Raw genomic sequence first — 12,522 nt, 5'->3', positions numbered from 1 at the left:
TCACTAGTGGCTTCTCTCATGAAAGCAAGTAGACGGTGGGTGAACGAATTAATTTCGAGCAATTGATAGAACCGCGCAAAGTCGTGACGTTATCTAAGGCAATGATTATATCTATATGCATCACGTCCAAAACAAGTAGACCGATACTTTCTGCATCTACTACTATTACTCCACACGTCGACTGCTATCCAGCATGCATCTAGTGTATTAAGTTCATGAGAACAAAGTAACGCCTTAAGCAAGATGACATGATGTAGATGGACAATCTCATATCTACGATAAAATCCCATCTTGTTACCATTGATGGCAACAACACGATGCATGCCTTGCTGCCCCTTCTGTCACTGGGAAAGGTCACCACACGGTATGAACCCAAAACCAAGCACTTCTCCCATTGCAAGAAATCATAGATCTAGTTGGCCAAACAAAACCCAAGACTCGGAGAGACTTACAAGGATATCAAATCATGCATATAAGAAATCAGCAAAGACTCAAATATATATCATAGATAATCTGATCACAAATCCACAATTCATCGGATCTCGACAAACACACCGCCAAAGAGGATTACATCGGATAGATCTCCATGAAGATCATGGAGAACTTTGTATTGAAGATCCAAGAGAAAGAAGAAGCCATCTAGCTACTAACTACGGACACGTAGGTCTGAAGTGAACTACTCACGAGTCATTGGAGGGGCGAGGATGTTGATGTAGAGGCCCTCCAACTCCAAAGTCCCCTCCGGCAGGGCACCGGGAAGGGTCTCCGGATGAGATCTCGCGGAAACGGAAGCTTGTGGCGGCGGAAAAGTGTTTTCGTGGATTCCCCTATTTTTTGTATTTTAGGGAATATATAGGCGAAGGAGCTAGGTCAGGGGGCCCCAGGGAGGCCACAAGCCTGGTAGCCGCCGCCCCCTGGTGGCGTCTACAGGGCTTGTGGGCCCCCTGTGGCTCTCCTGCCTTGGCCCTCAAGTCCCCTGATCTTCTTCCGTTTTGGAAAATTTTATTTCAGGGATTTTATTCCGTTTGAACTCCGTTCCAAAATCAGATCTGAAAAGAGTCAAAAACACAGAAAAAACAGGAACTGACACTTGACACTGAATTAATAAGTTAGTCCCAAAAAAGATATAAAAGGTACATAAAACATCCAAAGTTGACAAGATAATAGCATGAAACCATCAAAGATTATAGATACGTTTGAGACGTATCACACCTCGCACACGCCGCGGGCGCGAGGCCGCCGACCGACACCTCGCGCTCCCCGCCTCGCCTCGATCGCTGTGCGACCTGGTGGCCGGCCCCGTCGCCGAGGCCCCGCGGAGCCCCTGGTCGTCATGCGCGCCTCCGCAGCGTTGATCCTCGGGGATAACGAGGCCGCGTCTGCCGTCGTCGTCGCCACCCTGCGGAAGCGGCATGCCGACGCGAAGAAGCTTGGGGCCTGTGTTTGGGCTCTCTGTGTAGGCAGAACGCCTACACGCTGGACGTGCTCGAGTTGCTATAGGGCTCAGGCTCCGGGTTCTTCTCAGACAAGCTCGACCACATTGTCCCCAACTTCCATGTCATCCGTGGCACCTCCGACCTGAGGTTGGTTGACACTTAACAGAGCTGCTCGTTGCCGATATATTAGCCGCCCGAACATCGGATGTGGGCACCCGCGGGCTCAGGCGGTCGATGTCGGCGCCATGTCGAAGTCATCGGCGCTGTCGCGGTGCCAAGTGTCGTCCGAGTATTTGGTGTCGCCGCCGCAGACCTCGCCACTGAACCAATCGAGGCGGTCCTCACGCTTCCCGTCCTCGAAGACGCAGTAGACGCCGCGACCAGGGACCTCAGATCCGCCGTCGTGCCGTGCCTAGACGTGTTGAGGTTGTACAGTCGGCCTAACATGTAGCCCTGAGGGGAAATAAAGTGCGGGGGCGGGGGCATCAAGACGTGGGTGACGCCGACGTCGGTTATGTCGCCGACCTAGGCCAGCGTCATCCCCAGCCACCTCGCACCATGCCTCCCCTAGATCCGCTTTCGTTGGGCGTCATCGGCCCGCCCTCTTCTCCGCATGCTGGGAGGACGGGCGAGGCCTCCCGAGGCGAGGCAGGGAGTGCGAGGGGGTCGGCCGGCGACGCGTGCAAGGTGCGTGAGGCATGCGAGCGGGGAGGGCGTGGAGAGGAAGCAGGCGGCGGCCATTTGGGAGTGGGAGGGAAGTGAGAGCACAGCAACGGCATCCGATCAATGTTGACTAGGTTGACCAATCAACTCGACTGAATATAGAGCTATACGACGAGCTAGTAACGGTCACCTTAACCCGTATATAATGACCATAATAAACATATTTTAAAGGCGAGTGGTAATAAGCATATTTTAAAGGCGAGTGGCCGTAGTGAGCTTTCAACTCAAATACACTGCTCTTTATAATACTGGTCAGTTCTCACATTACAAAGTCATAACACCGGCCAAAAAATATATATGCACAAACGTGTGTATGAAACCTATGGACATATTCAATTGTTCGGGGGCCGATGCTCTAGTCTTCCCGGAGACTTTCTTCCCCAGAATAAAGGGAAGTCAGAGCGCTCTAGTTATCCTAGGGTTTGATCCATTCTTCCAAAGGGTAGATATGTTTCAGAGCCGGGTTTCAGCGAATGGTATTGCTATACACTATTTTTTTTCTGGGAGAGAAGGCGATTTTTGTTGACCTAGCGCAGGTATAATACTCGCGTACAAGTACGACCAGTACTGCAATTCTTACGTTTTTATTCTATATAGAATGGGTTAGACCCGGATCAAATCCGAAAGATAAACTTAAGGTGAAGGACGTGTCATGTTTGAATTTCGGCGTGCAAAGGCATCGTTGCTCGGGTCGTCTTTCCCCGGAAAACCCGGGCAATGCGTTTTGCAGAGCAGAGAAGCTTCTCCTCTGGGGTGCCAACGGTGCCTCGAGTCCATGCGCGGCACAGTTGGCCGTGCACGTGGAACGCCGACCCATGCATCTGTCGCGGGTGGAGGATTCCCGCGGTTTGTGCGTGCCATACATCAGTCAGTCAGTCCTCGACGTCGCACTGATCCATCCATCCATCCATGTAAAGAAAAGAAAAGAAAAGAAAAGAAAAGTTGACAGCAGGGTGAGTAAACTAGAAGGCACCCCGGTCCATCCGTGCACCTCCACCTCCACGTCCCTACCTAGAGAACTGCATAGGTATTGCACGCACTCGCACGCACGTAAAGGAGCACATCCTTCTTTTTGCTCGATCTCACTCGCGCACCCCAAGGCCAGGCCAGGTAGCACGACGACTGCTGCTACTCCAGCCCGGAACGGACCAGAGACGGCGAACCGTGCGAATTTCCCATGACCCGGAGGGAAAACCGACGGCCACGAACGAACTCGGGGCAACCGATCACACGCACACGCGATGCTTTGGTGGTGGTGGCAACTGGCAAGCGTGCGCATCTGCCTTTCTCCGTGTCTCGACATGTACAGGGCCGGCAACCCGTGCAGTCACGTACTCCTACGCAGACGCAGCGGCTGAGCTCACCCGTGAGCCATCCACCCATCGCCCATTATGAGTTGATGACAGGACAAAGAAAACCAATCAGTTCCCATCCAAACCCGTAGAGACACGCATGGAAGACGTACAGTATGATTAGCGCTATTTTGTCACGACCAGACAAGACCAGACCGAGACCAGTATGATTAGCACCGGTATTTCCTTTTTCTGGAGCGACAGATAATCACGGCTGTTCTCCCAAACCAAACATACGTCCTCGGCACTGTGCAGCCGGTGCCGCCCGCCAACACGGCCTGCCTACCCTACCCTGCCCTACCACTACCGGTACACACACACGCACACGCACACGCACACACTAGCACCGAGTACGTAACTCCAAACCCCAGCAGCACACAAATTAAAGGCCAGAAGCAACAAGAGAAATTAAAGACTACACTAGACTAGAGTTAGGGAGAAAAGCGCCGGGGTGGGGCCGGCCGGATTAGGACGAAAAGCAAAGCTCGAGCGGAAGCAAGCAAAGAGGGGAAGGGAAGGGAAGGGAAGCAAAGGGGGGCCAGGCTAGATCGAGGGAGAGGGACCGCCCGCGAGCGATTGCTACGCTTCGCGAGCGTGCTTGCCTGCCATTTCCTCCCCTCCGTCCGGCCCGAGCCAACTTCTTCTCCCCACCCCCCCTACCACCACCAGTCCACCACCTCCATCACCTCCCCTCCTCCCCCTAGCTAGCTAGCTAGCTATCTCGCCATCTCCCCTCATCTCCCTCTCTCCCTACTCCGCTGCGGCGCGTCCGTCTCTTCATCGCCCATTCACCACTCTTTGCCCGGCGCGGCAGTGAGCCGGCGCCAGAGCGCGGCCCAGCGGCGGCGGGACTGCGGCGTGGCGGAAGCGCGGCGGAAAACGCGGTGAGTTGGAAAGCCTCTTACTTTGCTCTTGTTGCGGGCGTGCGCGCGTCCGCATTAATGCGCCCTCCTGGTGCGCCGTGCTGTACCCTCGCGCGATGTGCTGCTGGCTTGCGGTTGTAGGGGGTGGGGGTGGCGTTAGTTACTGCGCGCAGCTCGCTCGCTCGCTCGCTAGCTCTGTGCGGAGTGAAAGGCCCGCTCCTAGATCTGTTTCGGACGGGGTGGCGGTGGCGGTGCGCGGCGGTGCTGTTCATGGGTCCCTCCCTCCGATGGGCCGGGGCCTCCCGCGATTTCAGGGGGACGCGGCCCCTCCTCGGTTCTTATTGGGTGTTTCAAACATCCTTGTCTGCAAATATACATGGTGGGATTGGTGGCCGGCTACTCCTGTTCCGGTTTCCTTGATTGGTCCTAGCCTGAATCAGGAGTAAGCATTATTTTCATACGAGGGGTGATTCGATTCTTGTCGCTTTTCAGTGATTCTTCCCGGTGTTAGATTCTTGATTTGGAGTTCCTGAATTTGATTCTTAGTACTAGTACTATAGCTTTCATTCCTGCTCTGGATCGTCGTGCTGTCCATTCCTCTGAAAACGAAGGCCATGCAAAATAGAAGTAGTACTACGTAGCATCCTGCGGATAGTTATGCTGTTGGAATCTTTCCAGAACAGAAGCATTTCATTTGCGTCATGTTCTAAAAATTCTCTCCTTGCATTCTGTTTCAGGAGGTCTGGAAGGCGCAGAGATGCACAAGGCTATAGCAGTTGTTCTGCTCCTTGTTCGGCTCTGAGCATTGGTTGATTTGCAAAGTGAAGATAGCATGGGCCCTGGGACGGCATCGGCGTCCTGGGGTTTGCAACTCGGCGTGGTGCTGGTCTTTCTGCTGGCCTCTGGCTGCCAGGGGCTGAGCCATGAGGGCTGGCTTCTCCTGGGTCTCAAGAGCCAGATGATTGACACTTACAACCACCTTGACAACTGGAACCCGAGGGATCCATCGCCGTGCGCATGGAGGGGTGTCAACTGCTCCTCGTCCTCATCGTCGAGGCTAGCAGTGGTGTCTCTCAACGTCAGCAACATGAACCTGTCGGGCACCGTCGGCCCCGGCATTGGCGGTCTTACTGAGCTCACTAGCCTTGATCTGTCCTTCAATGAGTTCTCTGGAACCATCCCTCCGGATATTGGGAATTGCTCAAAACTGGTGTTGCTCAACTTGAATAACAACAATTTTGACGGTACAATCCCCCCTGAGCTCGGGAAACTGGTCATGCTGACCGGATGCAATCTGTGCAATAACAGGCTCCATGGTCCAATACCTGATGAGATTGGTAACATGTCATCACTTCAAGACTTGGTGGGGTACAGTAACAACCTCTCCGGTTCTATACCACATTCCATCGGCAAGCTCAAGAACCTGAAGACCATTCGGCTTGGACAGAATCTTATATCTGGCAGCATTCCTGCCGAGATAGGTGAATGCCGTAACCTGACCGTGTTTGGTCTTGCACAGAACAAGTTAGAAGGGCCTTTGCCAAAAGAGATTGGGAGACTGGGTCTTATGACAGACCTAATCCTGTGGGGAAATCAGCTTTCTGGCCCCATTCCTTCAGAGATCGGAAATTGCACAAATCTCAGGACAGTTGCCCTTTATGATAATGATCTGGTTGGTCCTATACCTGCAACAATTGGGAACATTACTTATCTTGAGAAGCTATATCTTTACAGGAATTCCATAAATGGTACCATTCCATCTGAAATTGGGAAGCTTTCTTTTGCAGAAGAGGTTGATTTTTCTGAGAATTTCTTAACTGGAGGGATACCAAAGGAATTTGGCAACATACCAGGGCTGTATCTACTCTACCTCTTCCAGAATCAGCTTACCGGCTTTATTCCTAGTGAGTTGTGTGGATTGAGGAACTTGAGCAAGCTTGATCTTTCGATCAATTCACTCACCGGCCCAATTCCAGCCGGATTTCAGTACATGACCAAGCTAATCCAGTTGCAACTCTTCAACAATATGCTATCAGGGGACATACCTCCAAGGTTTGGCATTTACAGTCGACTCTGGGTGGTGGATTTCTCAAATAACAACATTACAGGGCAGATACCTCGAGATCTTTGTAGGCAGTCAAACCTTATTTTGTTGAATCTGGGGTCTAACAAGTTGACTGGAAACATACCTCACAGAATCACCAGCTGTAAATCCTTGGTGCAGCTTCGTCTCAGTGACAACAGTCTGACAGGAAGCTTCTCCACTGATCTCTGCAATCTGGTGAATTTGACAACAATTGAGCTGGCTCGAAACAAGTTCAATGGCCCCATTCCTCCTCAGATAGGGAATTGCAACACTCTGCAGAGGCTTAACCTTGCAAATAATTATTTCACATCTGAGTTGCCTCGAGAAATAGGGAACTTGTCAAAGCTTGTGGTCTTCAATATCTCGTCTAACAGGCTAGGAGGAAGCATACCGCTGGAGATCTTCAATTGTACAACGTTGCAACGTCTTGATCTCAGCCAGAATAGCTTTGAAGGTTCATTGCCAAATGAAGTTGGTAGACTGCCTCAGCTGGAGCTTCTCTCGTTTGCTGATAATAGGCTATCTGGACAGATGCCACCTATTCTTGGTAAACTTTCACATTTGACAGCACTGCAGATTGGTGGCAATCGATTCTCCGGTGGAATACCAAAGGAGCTGGGCCTGCTGTCAAGCTTGCAGATTGCCATGAATTTGAGCTATAATAATCTCTCAGGGAATATACCATCAGAGCTTGGCAGTCTTGCATTACTGGAAAGTTTGTTTCTCAATAATAACAACCTGACAGGTGAAATCCCAGATACATTTGTAAACCTGTCAAGTTTGCTTCAGCTCAATGTCTCGTACAATAATCTCACAGGTACTCTCCCCCCTGTGCCGCTTTTTGACAACATGGTTGTCACCAGCTTTATTGGAAACAGAGGACTCTGTGGTGGACAACTTGGCAAGTGTGGATCTGAGTCACCCGCCTCTTCCCAGTTATCCGACTCGGTCAGTCGCCCTATGGGCAAGATCATAGCAATTATTGCCGCCATTATTGGAGGAGTTTCACTTATTCTTATTGCCATACTTTTGCACCACATGAGGAAACCATTAGAAACAGTAGCCCCTTTGCAAGACAAGCAAATTCTATCTGCTGGGTCTAACATTCCTGTTTCTGCGAAGGATGCGTATACATTTCAGGAACTGGTCTCTGCTACAAATAATTTTGATGATAGTTGTGTGATTGGACGGGGTGCTTGTGGAACTGTGTACAAAGCCGTCCTGAAGCCTGGGCAGATAATTGCGGTAAAGAAGTTGGCTTCTAACAGGGAAGGAAGCAACACAGACAACAGCTTCCGTGCAGAGATCATGACTCTTGGAAAGATAAGACATCGTAACATTGTGAAGCTGTACGGTTTCATCTATCACCAGGGTGCAAACCTTTTGTTGTATGAGTACATGCCAAGAGGCAGCCTTGGAGAGCTACTTCACGGGCAATCTTCTTCTTCCCTTGATTGGGAGATACGCTTCACGATAGCCCTTGGGGCAGCTGAAGGGCTTTCATACTTGCATCATGATTGCAAGCCTCGAATCATCCACAGAGATATCAAGTCAAATAACATTTTACTTGATGAGAACTTTGAAGCTCATGTTGGTGACTTTGGGTTGGCCAAGGTGATTGACATGCCAATCTCAAAGTCGATGTCTGCAATTGCTGGTTCATATGGCTATATTGCACCAGGTGAGTCCTAAGTTTTCTCCACATCCTACAAAACAAATTCCATTTGCATATCACTGCTATCTTACCCTACATGTTTTTTTTTTACTTGAATCTGTAGTTAGGCAATGATTGGCCAACAAAGTACTGATCTAGTTCTTTTCATTTGATCAGAATATGCCTACACCATGAAGGTAACCGAGAAATCCGACATATACAGCTATGGTGTCGTGCTGTTGGAGCTGCTAACAGGCCGTGCGCCTGTGCAGCCGATAGAGCTGGGAGGTGATCTGGTAACATGGGCCAAAAATTACATCAGGGACAATTCTCTGGGTCCAGGGATCTTCGATAGCAATCTCGATTTGGAAGATAAAGCCGTCGTCGATCATATGATCGAGGTCCTGAAAATTGCTCTGCTATGTAGTAACCTGTCGCCGTACGAGAGACCGCCGATGCGGCATGTTGTAGTTATGTTAAGCGAGTCGAAAGACAGGGCCCGGGCGAGCTCGGCGTCGTCGCCTGCTTCTGATCGTTCTTCGAAGAAGGATAGCTCATGATGTATTTATATATATAAGTTCAGTTAGTGAAAGGCAATCAATACCCGTTGCCCCCTTTCCCCTGTTGCTTATGGTGGGGATGTTGGGAGCATGCACTCATTCTTTTCTGTCAATTGTTTTCTAGTGGGATAAATAATACTGACTGGAAACAGTGGGGTTGTGTATGTTAGCCTCTCTGATGATCATGAAGAAGGTACCCTCGAGTCCAGACAGTAACCCTGAGCAGTTCAGCCTGGGTTCCTCCCTGGACGTGGTGCTGTGCCTCTTGCTTAGATTTGGGTTTAGTGCTGAGATTTCTCAGTGTTGGAATATGAATGTGCTTTTGCTGGAAATATATGTTTATTTTTCTGAACTTCTGACACTGTCGGCTGAGTTTTGTCTGAACTTCCTCGGTGCAAAATTTATCTCAACTTTCTGAACTTATGAATGTGCTTTGGCCGTTAGGTCCAGGCCTCCAGGGTCACTCTACTCGGTCGAACAAGCCACCCCCGTCAGACCAGAGACAGCTACCATGGCAGCAGAGGACGCAGGGAGCCAGCACCCGCACGTCGTCCTCTTCCCCTTCCTCGCGCGCGGCCACATCCCCGCCTTCCTCCGCCTCGCCGGCCTCCTCCACGAGCTGCGCCCGGGCATCACCGTCACCCTGGTCTCCACGGCGCGCATTCTGGCTTCGCTCTCCCTCCCGCCCACCCACCCTCCTATCCGCCTCCACGCGCTCCCGTTCGCGCCCGCGGACCACGGCCTGCCGCCCGGCGCCGACTCCCTCGCCGACCTCCACGTCCACCAGTTCATCGCCTTCTTCCAGGCGTCCGAGTCCCTCCGCCCCGCCTTCGAAGGGTTCGTCTCCGGCATCCGGTCCCCGGTCTGCATCGTCGCCGACGCCTTCTTCGGCTGGACGGCGGACGTCGCGCGCGCGCACCGCGCGTTCCACGCGACCTTCCTCACCGGCGGCGCCTTCGGCTTCGCCGTCTTCTTCTCCGTGTGGGAGCACCTGCCGCACACGCGCGCCGCCGGCGACGAGTTCCCTCTTCCCGATTTCCCGAGCGTCGTTCTCCACCGCACGCAGATCCCGCGGTACATCCTCGCGGCGACCGGGGCCGATCCCTGGTCGGCCTTCTTCCGGCGGGTCATCTCGTTTTGCCGCAAGACTGATGCGGTCCTCGTCAACACCGTCCAAGAGCTCGAGTCCTCCGGCCTAGACATGCTCAGGAGAACCTTCGGCGTCCAACCATGGGCGGTCGGGCCGATTCTCGCTGCGCCGACGACTCCGTCGGCCTCGCATGACGATGCCGGCATCTTCCGGTGGCTGGACGCGCACCCGCCGCGCTCGGTCCTGTACATATCCTTCGGGTCGCAGAACAGCATCAACGCCGATCAGATGACGGAGCTGGCACGGGGCCTGGAGGCCAGCGGGCGGCCGTTCCTCTGGGTCCTCCGGCCACCGCTGGGTCTCGACGCGAAGGACGGCTTCAAGCCGGAGTGGCTCCCGGCCGGCTTCGAGGAGCGAACGGCGGAGGCCAACAGGGGGCTGCTGGTGCGCGGGTGGGCGCCGCAGGTGCGGATCCTGGCGCACCCGTCCACCGGCGCGTTCATGAGCCACTGCGGGTGGAACTCCATCCTGGAGAGCCTGTGCCACGGCGTGCCGGTGATCGGGTGGCCGCTGGGGGCCGAGCAGTTCTTCAACGCGATGGTGGCGGTGGAGTGGGGCGTCTGCGTGGAGGTGGCTCGGGGGAACATGGAGACCTCGGTGGTGGCGATGGCGGCCGTGGCCGACGCCGTGGGGACGGTGATGGGGGAGACGGAGAAGGGCGGCGAGATGAGAAGGAATGCGGGGGTGATCGCACGCGCGATGGTGGCCGCGTGGGAGGGGCCGCGCGGGTCGTCGGCGGTGAGCTTGGAGGGGTTCCTCGGATGCGTTGAGACGTCCGTGCGTTGAGATTTCCGCGTCGATGCTGTTACAGACTTACGTGCAGGTCCATGTGCTTGCTGGTATTTCCGGTTGTTACAGATATTTATGAACACAGTCAAAGTAATTATTGAGAATTGTACCAACTGATGTACATTGTGATTCCAGCTTCCGGAAAGAAAGGAACTACTCTGCTATTTGCATAAACAGTTGTTTGACTTGCAGGTTATTTTCGATGAGAATACCGCTGACCAAGTCCAGCCTCTGTCAAAATATTAACACGCGGCAGGTTGCTACATATCCATATAAAAAGGGATTGGTGTTACATTATGTAAATACTAGCAGATTTAATTCTTGCTATATTTTTTCTTTATAAACCTTGCTACGTAAACATTCGTGTAGAGCCGGCAAACGAGGGCCCGTGAATAGCCGGTGAACGAGGGCTTATGAAGAGCAAGCGAACTGTTAAAGTAAATTGAGATTGAATGAAAGTGAATGGATGATAGTCCTCTCATTTCTATTGATTCTTAAGTATATATCTGAATAAATCTGAAGGAGGTGAGAAAAAGTGGTGTCTATTCGGAGACTTCCCTCCTAAACATGTGTGTGTTGGCAATAAAGAAAGAGAAGAGACATGACTGTTCGAGATTGGACACATCCTTTTGCTAATGGATGTTGGTTAATTAGCATGTGCTAATTAACAATAGGCATGTGCTAATTAATTCCTAACACTCCTTCTTGTACAAAACCGTTCCTTGAATGTTTTAACGTTGAAAGCTTCTTGTATATAGATCTTCCATCTTGAGAAATCTTCCATATAATCTTGAGAGTCTCCCCCAAAAATTGTGTCAAAAAAATATGAGGAGAATAGAGTAGATATGTTCCTAAAATTCCTTTAAACCCAATGGAAAAAAGAATAAGGAGAAAAAGTGCAACATATAATGATTATTGTCTCCTTGATAACTCAAATGTGAAAACCATTGAAGAAGGAGAAAACTCATTGTTGAGTTTAGAAACAATAAGTATCTCTTGAGCACTTTCTTAAAAAACCCGATGGGGGAAATAAAAGTATGACATGTGATCTTTGTGAAGACACTGCCTCATTAAAAACCATTATGAGAAACTTTGAGAGAAAACTCATTAAGAAAAGAGTACGATCTGATATTCCATTGAAAACTCCTTTTAAAACCCAATTGGGGAAAAAGGAGAAAATGATATGAAATATGTGAACACTTGTATTTATATTGTCTCGCTAAACTTTTTATTGAGAAACCATTAGGGAAAAAGTAATGAAGGGAAAAGAGTACAATATATGCAATTTCATAATTCTTACATGTTATAATTTAGGAGATTACTCCCCCTGAAATTTGCAAATATGGAGAATGTCTCATACCAATTCCATTGACATGAACATGAAATTGTGAATAATCTGTTGGATTTTCATAGTATTTTGTTTGCAAATTATTTCCTCACTTTTCTATAATCTATGAGGATAAGTAACTTTCAAGCAATGTGCCTTTTGATATTGCTCTTCATATAACATGTAGATATTGAGTAATACAAGTGGAAGCATCTTGATAAATCAAGTTATGTGATTCTGATGAATCTCAATCACATGATTTTGAGTGTGGTTAATCATTCTACTAAGCCATGCATATTTTGCAATGCTTTTATATAAAGTAATCATGTCAGAATGATAAGTGGAGATAGTCGTTAAAATCTATTTAGATGACTTCCATGAGAAGACTATTTTAGTGAATTCAGTCATTGATATGGTATTGTTGGGATCAAATAAAGAGCCAATATCATTACAACATACCTTGATCATATTTTGATTTTCCTGATGGAATTTTCCAAGATTTATGTGAGCTTGAGATATAAGTTGATATTTCTTATATCAACCATATACCTTTTGTTGGGGGTTGCACTCCAAATAAAGATA

The 12,522-nt window shown here is 50.2% G+C and overlaps 1 protein-coding gene across 1 annotated transcript; it reads left to right on the top strand.

Annotated features, from left to right (window-relative positions):
• The first annotated feature begins 4,659 nt into the window (after positions 1-4,659).
• LOC123427191 (probable leucine-rich repeat receptor-like protein kinase At5g63930) lies at positions 4,660-10,787 on the top strand. The gene is given in 5 exon segments (XM_045111173.1): positions 4,660-4,816; positions 5,112-8,141; positions 8,292-8,670; positions 9,060-9,178; positions 9,181-10,787. Coding segments are annotated over 4 exon segments (4,863 nt in total). The 5' UTR covers positions 4,660-4,816; positions 5,112-5,206; the 3' UTR covers positions 10,611-10,787.
• The last annotated feature ends 1,735 nt before the right edge of the window (positions 10,788-12,522 follow it).

This window comes from Hordeum vulgare, chromosome 2H (genome assembly GCF_904849725.1).
Source record: "Hordeum vulgare subsp. vulgare chromosome 2H, MorexV3_pseudomolecules_assembly, whole genome shotgun sequence".
Taxonomy (NCBI): domain Eukaryota; kingdom Viridiplantae; phylum Streptophyta; class Magnoliopsida; order Poales; family Poaceae; genus Hordeum; species Hordeum vulgare.
This window is presented reverse-complemented; position numbering and strand designations above follow the sequence as displayed.